This window comes from Catharus ustulatus, chromosome 5, assembly GCF_009819885.2.
Source record: "Catharus ustulatus isolate bCatUst1 chromosome 5, bCatUst1.pri.v2, whole genome shotgun sequence".
Classification (NCBI taxonomy): domain Eukaryota; kingdom Metazoa; phylum Chordata; class Aves; order Passeriformes; family Turdidae; genus Catharus; species Catharus ustulatus.
The window spans coordinates 69528897-69542319 of record NC_046225.1 but is presented as its reverse complement, the minus strand read 5'-3'; the positions used below and the strand labels follow the sequence as shown (position 1 = coordinate 69542319).

Below are 13423 nucleotides of genomic sequence, written 5' to 3'. Positions count from 1 at the left end.
CCCCCGGCCCACTCCGCTCGCAAATGCAGGGAAAGCCCTTTTAAAGTTTAACCTGATAAAGATAACTTTAAAATTAAAACTAGCTCCCACATCACGGCGTAGCCAATAGCAAAGCCAAGGATTCGTTTTGGGACAAGTTATTTTTCTCCTAGATGTCGTGAGGGATTAGTGGCCACCACAAGCTGTCCAAGCTACAGGAATGTGTCCCACATTTCATACCATTAATGGAATCACAGAACCGTTTGGCTTGAAAAGGACCTGAGAGATAACTTGCTCCAATATTTATATCTCAACTCCTTAAATAGCTCAAAGTCAACAAGCATTTCTTAAGAAAGGCATTCAGAACTTTAGTCTTACTGGGGTTATCCTGGCTGGAATGGTACTTGGCTGCAGGCTAGCCAGCTTCATAAAATCACAGAATGGTTTGGGTTGGAAGGGATCCTGAAGACCTTCTGGTTACAACTCCCCTGTCATGGTCGGGGCCCCTTCCCCTGGAGCAGGAGGCTCAGACCCATCCAGCCTGGGCTTGGACAGGATCCCTGCAGGGATGGAGCATCCACAGCTTCTCTGGTCAGCCTCAGCCACCCTCACAGTAAAGAATTTCTTCCCCTATATCTAATCTAAACATACTCCCTTTCAGTTTAAAGTCACTTCCCCTTGTCCTATCATGCCATGGCCTTGTCAAAAGTCCCTCTCCAGCTTTCCTGGAGGCCCTTTAGGTACTGGAAGGTGCTCCAAGATCTCTCTGGAGCCTTCTGTTCTCCAGGCTGAACACCTCCTGCTCTCACCCTGTCTCCATAGCAGAGCTGCTCCAGCCCTCTGAACATCTTCATGGTTCTCCTCTGGACACACTCCAATAAGTCCTCTTACAGTAATGTGATACTGTAATGTGATAGATTCTTTATTGCTGGTGCTCGGTAACAAATCTCAGCAAGGTCAGGATGAAATAAATGTTTTATATAGGACACACCATTGGTCATGGCAGTGCTTCCTTGGAAAGACAAATTTTTAGTCATTGCCCCTGCTGATTTCATGATATCCTGTGTCGCTCCTTCCCATCTGCTAGTTGTGAAAAGTATTGGGAGGCTTTTTGTTTCCTGAAGTTCTTACAGAGATTTCATACAAACCTTCTTCCATTTATGCAACCCTCTGCATTCAGGCTGTAGTAGGAAAATGCATCCAAGGACTTACCATGTGTACCTTCAGGATAATTTAAACCCTATTTGTATTTATTCCCATGTTCTCAGGTAAGGCACTGCATACAGATAAGCTGTTTCTACCCATATAAAGTTTTATGTGGTAAACATAACGTTAAAATTAAAACCAGAAGTCTTACAAAGAATTGACTACATTTTTATTGAGCTCTTCAGAGAGTTTTAAGATTAACTTCATGTATTTAGCCTTTTCCTTGAAGGCTATCCAAATAATACTGTTCATTTTAAACAGGTAGTCTATCTAGAAAAAAAACCCCACCAGCCCCAAAACCCACAAATAAATCCTGCAGTATGTCTTTGGAAGAAAATGTCTTGTAATCCATGTAAGAGCTTGAGAATTTGTATCTCAACTCCTTAAACAGCTAAAAACATTTCTTTAAAAATGGCACTGAGAACTTCAGTCTTACTGAGGTTTGTCCTGACTGGATGGTGCTTAGCTGCAGTTTAGCAAGTTTTACAATATCAGAGAAAGGTTTGAGTTGGAAGGGACCTTCAAGGTCATCTAATTCCACCCCGCTGCAGGGAACACCTTCCACTAGGGCAGGCTGCTCAAAGTCCTGCTCAATCCCTTTAGTGCTTCCAAGAATGGGGCAGCCACAACTTCTCTGGGCAACTTGGTCCAGTTTCAACACAATAAAAATACTCATACTGAAGACATCACATGGTAACTTGGTATTTTGGTTTCAAGCTATGGCAAACCTCATGGTAGAAAAACTGTACTCATACAATGGATTAAAAATATCTCCTGCTTGGAAAAAAAAAAAAGTTTTTTGGGTTGACTTTTTATGTTGAGCAAAAAAACCAATAGGTAACATATTTCCCAATGTGCTCTGGAACACTACAATTACCAAAGTAATACAACTGTGGAAATAAATAATATAGGCATGACCCATGTTTTGAGAAAGACCTGTTGAGGTGCAGCATGCCAGGAAATTTGGGCTACACGTGATACACTCATATTTGTACTGACACAGTCTACCAAGAGGCTGTTGTTGGTTTAATGACATCTCATTTATATAATATACTTCAGATTACTACACTGCCCACCCACAAGTCAGTGATGTGGAAAAGCATACAGCTGGAAATGCAAAACTAAATCACTATTAGTAATTTACTCACAGTAATAAAAAAGAAAATTATTTCAGGAAATATTTTAGCCACTTGCATTACTTAGGGTTTTTAATTTTTTTTGAGGTTTTTTTGTGTTTTTTTACAAAATGCTGTAAGAAAATCGATTCTAAACTCAATCCTCATATTTAAATGTATCAAGATTGTGTGGGAGGCAGTGGTGTGTTCTTTACTGCAAACAGAGAGGATCTTCCCTAGAAATTGGCCTGTATGTACATGTGGCTCTTTGGATGACAACATGAAGCTATCACAAAGACAAATGCCTATTTTTGTACTGTATTATTTTCATGTTCATAGGATTTTTAACAAGTTGTTTCTCTAACATAGCCTTTAAGAAGCTCACAGATGTTGGAGGAATGTCCAATTACTTTGAGAATTTAAACTTAGGGAAAATTACTTGTTTTAAGGAATGTAAGTCAGATGCTGTCATTAACATAAACTGTGGTTTTGTTTTGGTAATTATTACTAAGTTTTCTAAGAGGCACTTCTGTGGATAGAGCATTAAAAGATGCAAGAGTATAAAACATTTATGACTGTTACTCTGTTGTACTTTTATACTGACAAAAGAGGTAGGATGAACAAAAAGTTCCACTGAAGTGAAAACTTCCTGTTAACTCAGAGTAGATTCCACTGCAAGAGCAATGAGGAATTTAAAGCTTGTATTACATGAAATACTATTGGCAACTGACCTGGTTTTAATCTGTAAATCATCTGCAACTTCTTGCATCTAAGACTCTCAAGGCCTTTATGATTTTAGCTTCACAATCTTTACAATAAATATTTTTATTCCAAACAGGCAAAGTGCTGTAGGAAGTGAATGACTGGCAGTAGCAAAAACACAGCTTCCAAATCCAACCTCTCTTCTGCAAGTATTTCAAAGGCCACATCCTTTGTATCCATGCCACATTATGTAAACTTTTCAGAAGCAAATGTTACAAAATGCTTTTTTGTAAAGGCTGCTGTGTAGTGATAGGTGCATGTCAGACAACACCACTGGGTCCTGTAAGAACCTTCCAAAAGTTAAAAAATCCTACAGAGACCATTTTAAATTTGGAAGTAACTTTCCCACAGAAGTACTAGAAAATATTTTAAATTCAATTGCTGATTGGCTCCTAGATTTTTTTATTAGTTTTCAGACCTGCCAACAAATCTGTTCGAAACTCCAGAACTCAGTTTAATTCTCTTCAGATGAAGAGTGACATGCCACTGAAGATCTCTCTGGGAAAAAGAGATAAATCCACACAACCTGTCTTAGTGTCACATTTTCACTCTGTACAATCCAAAACAGCAGGTAATGGAAAACAGAGAAATCACTGTTATTAACAGGTAGTTTACTCAACTGCATAGTAGATGTATATAAAGCAGCTGAGATATGCTGGAGCAATAAATGTTCTTAAACTCAACCAGTCTGAATTTTACAAATGACTATTATTTTAAAATTCCAATGTTAAAATCCAACACCAACACCTAAATGTTAATTTTCTAGCAATGCTGTCAGATCTGACTTCAGTTCCTTACCCCTCTATGAATTCTTGCTTGCACCACACTTACAACCATTTCCTGGCTGGCTGCAAGTGCAGATGGGTGTATTCACCCACTCACACCCATTCACTGTAGGTCAGCTGGGACTTATGAAATGTTCCATGGTTGTGCTTCCAAAATTGTACCATTTTTACATCCTGCCACCTGTTCCTGCTCAAACCAGTTGCCTGTCATGGTAATCAAGGGCTTGTCATATAATCACTGGCATGCCACCTCTACTCATAATTTACTGGTAAGATCCTTTTGATTGTTTATGTGGGAGGTATTAAAGAGCTTTTATTCTTGTAGACCAAAGCTTTAAAGTATTCTTTTCTCTATTTCACCCACCTGTGAATTAATTTTAATTACAAATTAAAGCTCAGATATTTGCTACATTCTCTTCAAATGTATGTAAAAATGTCCCATCTCCTAAAGAACATTGAAACACTAAGCAATGTAGTTCCTAGAAACCAACAGCATCTAACTATGTAGGTAAATGGGTTGACAAATCCTTCTGTTGGTGGAAATAAAGACATCCATCAAAAAGTATGCTAGAGGCAAATTAATGGAATAGAATGTCCTTACAGGCCTTGTAAATCTTCAGGGATTACATTTCTTAGCCTACTGCAACCATTTGTGAGTAGCTGTAGTGGAAGTAGCTCCTTCCAAATGAAGAAACACAACTGGTGCATTTGTCTGAGAACTGCAAAGATGAATAGTAACTTTACAACTGGATTACAGAATAACAGAAGTATCAATGAAGTCTAACCAAAGCAATTTTGTCACTTAGCCCTTTATTAAACAATCAAAACCCAAGTTAAATTTAAAAATGTAAAGAATTTAACCTACATTAAAACTTGAAAAAACAACAGTACTTCAAATATAGAACGATAACCTTATTCCAATCCAAAATGTAAGAAAGGAAAACAGGAGTTTAAACAAAATTAAAATCCAGAAGCTGACATCAGGTGAGTAAAATCCAGATACAGGTAGAAGTGGAAAGGAACTGAAAATATTTACATCTGTTTTCAACACTGTAAAAGAAACCTTTAGAGTTTGTACCCTGGTAGAATATGCAGTCTCAGAAGCAGATCTAGCAGGTCTTTAACCGAACCCACTATGAAACACAGTCAAATTTAAAAAGTTCAAACATACCCCAGTTACTACTCATCGTATTAGGCAAACATCTAGAATGCAAAATTTGGCTCGGCAAGTTGGGCAAGGCACTTGGCTCGACAGCCAGGTCTCTGGGTGCTGCTGGTCCTGTCTGCTGGCAAACCACTTGCCCATGCAGGTGAGGCACCACATGGGCCGGCAGTAGCACTGCTGGCATTCCCCCTCGTTGGGCTCCTGGCAGTTCTTGATGAGCTTGATGTTGGCAATGGTCTGCATACACCCTATGCATGGCTCCAGCTCCTGAGGGAGGAGAAAAACCATCAGAACTGTGAACTGCACAGAATGTTGCTGTTATTGCTCCTCAAAGGCTTTTAGAAAATCATCTATGCCAGAATAATCAAGGCAAAAGTGCCCCACCAAAGGATATCAAATGGTTGTATTAGAACACTCTCTAACAAATGACAGCAAAGCTTCTCTTTGAACAGAAAACCCAGAACTGCTGCATGAGACTAATGATTAAACAAAAATGACTGAAAAATAAATGTTCCTTCACTCTCTGAAGAGCTTCCAGCAGCCACAGCAAGGTAAGCAAGCAGCCAGCTTTTTCATTCAAACTATTTTTCATAAAACATACCAGTATAAAGTAAGGAAAACAAACCAAGCAAACAGTTCTTACCACTTAAAATAGAAAATGGCTGTTTTTATCTTCCATCTTTCTAAGTAAGAGATATAAATGAGGAAACCAGGGCTGTACTGAACACAAGGATGCTCATCCTGAGGGTCCAGAAACTTACTTAATTTTTCTAGGATAAAATTGAAATAACTGATTTTGCCCATAGTTAATTATGCCACCTGAACTTGCATATGGGGACAACATCTTGTTATGAAGTGTTTTACAATTAGTAAATAATAATTAGTATTTCCCACATTTCCAACTGTCTAAGAACTTGACAAAGCTCAAAAGACAGCACATGGAATAGGCACAGAGACCTGAATCTGTTCAAAATGCACCTGGTGGAACAAAACCCAGCTCTCTCTGTGGTCTCTAATTCCCAACTCCAGTGACTCTTTCCTTGTCAGCTCAAGTGTCTGCTCAGCTGCACTGTCAGCTGGGCTGCAGAGCAGATCCAGATGAACACAAGCTATACTCAGCTTTAACTTGTGAAATTAGGTCTTGACTTTTAAGCAAGAAAAATTCTAGCATAGAAAGATTAACTAACATTTTTTAACATATTAATGGAGCTTCAGAATTGGAAAAGATTCAATGTTGCATTTTTAACATCCTTATCATCATCTATGATGTCATTTATCATTTATCACTCATTTATCACCCAAGTTCAGTAGCTCAGCTGCCACTTAAATGTGTCACAAATTAAATGCTCTGCAAGAAAGCAGCTTTAATGTCTTCTCTTTATTATGGCCGTCTCTTTTCACTAGCAGTGCAATCAGAACACAAAATAATGTGCAGACACAGCTGATCCAGTTTTATTTTAGCTAGCTCACAAACTATATTAGCTGCACAGCACTACCAAAGATATCAACCCTTCACTCCATTAGCTGAACCACTGGACAAGGACTCCCTGCAGGGTCACAAGAACTGGTTTAATTGGTTCCCTCTGGACAGTGCTCCAGTCACACTTCCAACTGCTGCACAAGTATATTAATGATCAGGTCTCTGTGAGTATTACTGGAGGTAGGACTCTGTGCTGTTATAATTAACACCATATAGTAATAGCCATAATCATTATAACTAAAGCAAACCCCAATTAAGAATCATTAGTTTATTTCAGCAGAAGATCCAGCAAAACCTGGCTGTCTAGAAAAGCAAGCTGTATTGGAACAAACTGCCTAAAGGACAGCAACAACAGCTGTGGCTCTGGCTCCCCATAAACTTTCTGCAAGTGCAACATCATTATTTCCAAATGTGTCCACGTAACATTTTCGTAGCAGTTATTACAGGAGACTTTATTTCACTATGTTATTTCTCATGTCTCAAAACACTAATGCTCTCAATAGTTTGTTCCTCATAGCAGGAACAGAAGCAGCAGCCAGAGTTATGTTTATGCTGAGTTTACTGACACAGCAGGTGAGTATTTGTGAGGGAAGCATCACCCTGACTGAGCAAAGAGCACTTGAGTTTCTGGCATTACTGACTGGAGTCAGCCTTGGCTGTGCAGACCCTAAGAAATTGTGCTTGGCTGTATCTTCTCAGGAAGTTAAGGAATCTAGGCCATGTCTTATCAGGGGCCAATGAGATGAAACTGTAAATCCTACAGCTGTACACCCACATGGAGGGGCACTTTAACCACCAGTCACTCTCGCAGTAAGTGACTGCAGCCCCCAAGCCCATGGAGCTCTCCTGCAGGGCAGCCTCAGGTAGGCAGGAGAACTCCCAAAGGATTTCTTGAGATCAAGAGATCCCTTACTTGGTCTCTGTTATCTACAGCAAGGTAAGTAACAGTTTGTATTAGAGCTAAAACATATTGTATGCAAGATAGCTGAATTATTAAAAGTAGTAGAGCATTTAACTGCTGTGCAATTACCATTTAATTACTGACTGAATACTGCTTAATTATTAAATGGGGATTATTAAGCAGTAATCACACAATAGTTATAATTTAATCCTAATTTATAATTTAATCCATATTTTTAATAAAACCTTTTTGTTAACCCCACAACAATTAATTCTCTTAATAATTCACCAGAGATAGCCCTAGGTAAACATTTATCATTTACACAGTAATCACAGACTCATCTATATTGAAAGTATAATTATTACAGTCTCACATAGATAGAAAATTTCACCTGAGTGCTTGGAACATGGTATGTCTGGTTTATTTCCACCAGAGATGTAAAGGTTTCTAAAAATAAATCACTAAGGCTTTGATGGATCACAACATTAGCTGCATTGCTGATAGGAGCACGGAGCTTCTCCCGGAGCTCCCCATACTCTGTGGAGTTCAACCTGAAGAAGAAAAGATGGAGCAAAATATTACCATGATTATCCACCCAAATAGCACCTTGCAGAGATTAACATCAAGGAAGTGAATCCACAGAAAAGCTGGTGCTTATTAGTCAGAATAAATACACAGCATTGTGTTTTCTTGTTTTCTTCTGCAGTTTAGTTATTGGTTTTGGCACAACTTGGTCAACAGAACATGCTGTCCTCATTCATATCTGTGTAAGATTGCTGCAGGGTATGTCAGAGATCAGCTAAAACATCATACAAAAATAAAGGCTTTTGAAGTAATCAGCATGAACAAAAGCAACACAGGTACATAAATCATGCATTTATCTGCAAAGTGCTGCTGGCACCATTTCTGTCATCTTTTTCATGCCTATTTACCTAGATGATATCTAAATCCTTAATTATAAACTCCTGAGGAGTTTAGTTAGGAAAATCAGTTACATCATGCAGTGGGCATCACAAGGTGATGTAGTACTACATAAGTAGCAGAAGAATGTCAATCTGTCAGGTTCTGTGATTTTATGATACAATTTTAGATCGTATCATAACATAATCCCAGAAATTTCACAAAGGTGACAAACCACTGCTGATTTAAGGCTGCAGCAAGCTGTGTTTCACACCAGCTGCTTCTGTAAATTAAATTTTAGTGATGCCCACAGCACTCAAGTGGCACCTGAGACCTCACACAGATCCTACAGTGACACATCCCTGTTGTCATCCCTTTTTACCGTAAGAGTTCTGAATTGTAGTGTCAGAACTGTCCAGCTCAATGCTTCCACTCATTAAACAGCTTTCATGAAGAAGTCCTGGGAAGACTGCCCTAGTTTTCCTATCGTTCACTGAGCTCCCAGAGCCCAGCACAATGCAAGGCTGGCTGAGCTCTAGCTCTCAGTGGTCTCCAATGTTTTTACTGCTACAGGATAATGCAATTTAACAGACGCTGAGACATTTATATCCAGAGGAACAATTCACACTGAACGCAGGGAAATGTGGCCCACCTGCACAAAAGCATTTTTTCTCCAGAAACATCTCACTGTACTTAATTCTGATTCTGGATATATACAATGATCCTGTATGATTCTGCTACATTCTAGCAGAGATTTACTATTACTGACATCTTATTAGAACAGCTTTTAAACACACTTCTTCATGCTGTTCTATTTAGTCACAAAATACAGTTTGGGCCTAGGACTTTTTTCCCTAAAAGGAATTGTCAAACAAGTCATGATTTTCTCAGCTGGGGATGTAGTTTTACCACTCTGGCACTGAAGTGCTTGCAAAAGAAAATTAGTTGTTTAATACTAATTTGGTCACCACTGTCACAGGTCTATAAAAGACCATTTTGTTAGCATTGTCATGCTTACCTTAACTAACCTCTTGTTCTGAGTTCTGTTCACCTGTTTTTTCACTATAATCACCTCTTTGCCTTTCTCGTGCTTGCCCCACTGCAGACCTACAAGTCTGGGGATCTGCCTGCTTTTAATTAATTGATTACCTAATAAATGCTCCTAACATGCAAATTTACAGCAAAAAGACACTCAAATACCTTTATAAATACAGTTTTAGGAGCACTGCAATAGCTCTTAATAACACAACAACAAAGACTTCAGCACCCTTCTACTGAGAGGTTTCTGCTGAACTTGTACTTTAGCCTGGTTACACAGACTGCTGAGATAAACAGCATGGGCCCTCGCAAAACAAGCCCTAACAGTTCACAATTGTTATGATTTACTGCTATGAGAACATTAATCAGAAAGGGACCAAAATTTCTTCCTTGTTTTAGGCTTGAAGTAGTTCAGTGAGAACTCTTCTGAGCAGTGACGAAATTATGAGCCTTAAGCAAAAAGGAAAAAATCCAAAGTAGTGGATGAACAACAGTTTTAGACAAATAGCTATTTCTCCTCACCCAAAATTTAGAAGACCAAAAATTCTACCTTTCATTTCTGTTCTCCATCTCTCACCTAATTTTATCCAGTTATTTCTTTCTGCATCCAGCACAATCCTCTCCCTAAGAATGGATCAAAGAGGCAAATCCCTTTGTTTATCCATTGTGTATTCAGTGTTGCACATGTATGAAGCATTCCAAACAACCTTCCCTGCACTGCATGGCAGAACTGCACCCACAGCAGCCCTGAGCACCAGGCAGGGACCAGAAAGGAAGGGATGAGACCAGGGAGTCTCCAGGTTGGGCACAAACGTGCTCCCTCAGCACCATCAAACAGCACACATGTAACATAACAGGTTTAGCAGTTGTTTTACCGGATATCGAACGCCTTGACGTAGGGATTAACGCTGGCAACTCGGATGGTGAGGAACTGCACAGGCACGTTGGAGTCTGGTGTGAGCTCGTGCTGTCTGGAGTCTGTCACCGTCAAGTGAATGTCCTGCTGCTGGGCAACATGTAAACAGTAGGTGGTCACTTTAATCACCCACGTGTCCGTAACGATCACCCTGGCTCCTGGCGCTCCCGTAGCGAATTTGTCAATTCTCCTAAATTCTGTGTTGATGGAAGAAGCTACTGCCCTCCAACCTGACTGTGGGAGAGCGTGAACAGCGAGTGTCCGGGCTAGCGGGTGATTATTCCAACCTTTCCGTGACCAGTAATATGCCAGGGCACTGGTGATTGCCGGGAGGAGAACGGCAAAGAAGAAGAAAGTTTTCCACTCTTTTGAAGCCAGGTAGAAAAAACAAAGATGTTTTTCAGGTGCAGCAAAGCACATACCAAGGTAATAACCTGCAAGGAAAAAAAAAAACTTACTGTCACAAAACAATTAAATACCTGCAAAAAACCCCAGAATCATATGGTTATCTAACCAGTGAGTTCACCCCCAAGAGATGTACTGTACTTCTGGATGACTTCAAATTCAAGCCTTTCATCTTAAGCAAGCTGAGGTAAATTCTTAGGCATCACTGATTTTTATCGAAATTATATACCTAAAGGAAAGTGATCTGGATTTCGTTGTTGAATAAAATTATCTGCGAGATGCTGCTTAGTTTTAGGACAATTATATGGCTAAAGGAAGCCAATTTGCATTCCTTGGTTAAATCACAGAATCACAGAAGATGATGAGCTGGATGGGACTCACAAGAATCAACAAATGAAACGCTTAGCCCTGCACAGGACACCCTTGGGTCACACCATGGCGTGAGATCATTGTCCAAACACTCCTGGAGCTCTGCCAGGCTGGGCTGTGAGCACTGCCCTGGGGAGCCTGGTCAGTGCCCAGCCACCCTCTGGGGGAAGAACCTTTTCTGATCTCCAACCCAAACCTGCCCTGACCCCTCAGGCCATTCCCTCAGTGCTGTCCCTGTCAGCACAGAGCAGAGATCAGGGCCTGTCCCTCCTCTTCCCCTCAGCAGGAATTTGTAACTGCACTGAGGTCTCCCCTCAGCCTCCTCCAGGCTGAACAGGCCAAGTGCCCTCAGCCTGTCCCCACACAGCTTCTCCTCCAGGCCCTTCCCCATCTTTGTGCCCTCCTTTGGGCACTCTCGAACTGTTTAATGTCATTTTTATGCTGTGGTGTCCAGAGCTGTCCCAGCACTGAGGTGAGGCCGCCCCAGCCCCGAGCAGAGCGGGACAATCCCTCCCTTGCCCGGCTGTGCTGCTGTCCCTGATGTCCCCAGGACAGGGCTGTCCCTCCTGGCTGCCAGGGCACTGCTGGCTCATGTTCAGCTTGCCACTGACAGGAGCCCAGGTCCGGCTGGTCACACAGCTCGGGGTGCTCGCACTCACCCAGGGGCAGCAGGGAGTGCGCCAGCAGCGTGCCGGTGCTGCGCCGCAGGTGGTACTGCACGAAGGCCGCGTCCTCGCTGCCCAGCCAGGCGGACAGCAGGCTCTGCACCGTCAGCCCCGCCGAGCGCACCTCGTCGGGAGGGAACACGAAGCACACGGCGAACACCAGGTAGGCCAGCGTGAAGGTGACCGCGGGGCTCTCCATGCTGCGCCCCGTGGGCGCCGGGGCAGCGCCGCACCCCCGGATGCTCCAGCGGGGAGCGGCGCCTCCCGCCGCTCCGGCAGTGGCAGCTCCCCTCGGTGTTCCAGCAGCAGTACCCCCCGCTCCAGCGGTAATTCCCTCCGGATGTTCCAGCAGCAGTTCCCCCCGCTCCAGCGGCAGTTCTCCGTGTTCCAGCAGCTGTTCCCCCCGGATATTCCAGCGGCAGTTCCCCCCGGATGTTCCAGCAGCAATTCCCCCCGCTCCGGCGGCAGTTCCCGCCGCACCCCCGGATGCGCGATCCGCCTCCCCGGGCGCTGACGGTCCCCGCCCCTCCATCCATCTCCTCCCTCCCCTCCATCCATCTCCTCCCTCCCCTCCGTCCATCCCCGCCCTCCTGTCCGTGAGTCCCGAGCCACGTCCCCGCTCCAGCGGGAGCCTGGCTCGCTCCCCGCTCCCGCCCGGCCCCGGCACTGTCCGCGCTCCAGGTCACGCTCCGCAGGCTTGGCAGAAAAAAACCGATTCCAGTTCTTTATGAACGTTAAAAAGAGCTCTGTTGGATGAGGGCAGCGTTTTTCTGAAGCAGGGAAATGGCCTGTTAAACGTCGGGAAAAGCTTCTCTTTGTTTCTCCTTGTGTATTTTATGTAATGTTTTCTTATATTTTCTAATAAGACGGGGATATAGGATCTTAAAATGCCTTGAAGTGAGGTATATTTTGAAGTATCTTCGCACACTCCCGAACAGAGTAAAGGGAGAGGCCTGACTGGAATATCTTGTTACTCTTGAAGTGCAAATAATAGCTAATAGCCGCAAGATTTGCTGTTTCTCAGGGAATGTAGGAAAACCTCTTTTGGAGAAAGGGGAGATTGTATAACTGGGAAAAGCACGGCAGAGAAAGCTGCATGCGGTGTTGTAATTGTACTACTGATGGGAAACCAAGTCAATAGTAAATGCCACCCGTGGAATGTGACATCCTAACGCTGGCAGGTGGCTGATGTGTTCCTGCTGTGGTGGAGATCGGGAATTCATGGTTGTTGAGTGACTCTTGAGGATGGTTACGTCAGTAAAATCACGCATCTTACTTCATTCTGAAAGACACCCTTGTTAGCAAGTTTATTGTTTAACAATCATTTCGCTGTTGCTGTCTGGTGACTCAACAGTACGGACTGTTTTAATGTGCTGAATGAACTGTGAAGTTCAGTAATAAAAACCGGGTTGTGAAGCAGCAAGTTTTATTTCTGTGATTTCATGCAGAACCATGTTGGAGCAGAACAGCTGGGACTGTAGAATCGTAGAAACATTTGGGTTGGAACGAACCTTAAATCTCATCTCATTCCAATCCCCGTCATGGGCAGCGACACCTTCCACTAGCCCAGATGGCTCAGAGCCCCATCCGGAACGCGGCCAGGGATGGGGCAGCCACCGCAGTCGCGGCTGTACTGGGGGACACGGCGACATTGCTGGGGACATTGCTGGGGACACGGGGACATTGTTGGGGACATTGCTGGGGACACGGGGACATTTGTGCAGCCCTGCACTGCCC

At 42.7% G+C, this 13423-nt stretch overlaps 1 protein-coding gene across 1 annotated transcript; it reads right to left on the bottom strand.

Moving 5' to 3' along the window:
• Positions 1-4645: 4645 nt before the first annotated feature.
• On the bottom strand, positions 4646-12181 carry TMEM129 (transmembrane protein 129, E3 ubiquitin ligase). The gene is made up of 4 exons (XM_033061130.2): positions 11681-12181; positions 10207-10681; positions 7785-7944; positions 4646-5279 (listed from the first exon to the last, which is right to left on the bottom strand). Exons 1-4 carry the CDS (start codon positions 11883-11885, stop codon positions 5031-5033), a joined length of 1089 nt encoding a protein of 362 aa, XP_032917021.1. The 5' UTR covers positions 11886-12181; the 3' UTR covers positions 4646-5030.
• Positions 12182-13423: the final 1242 nt, after the last annotated feature.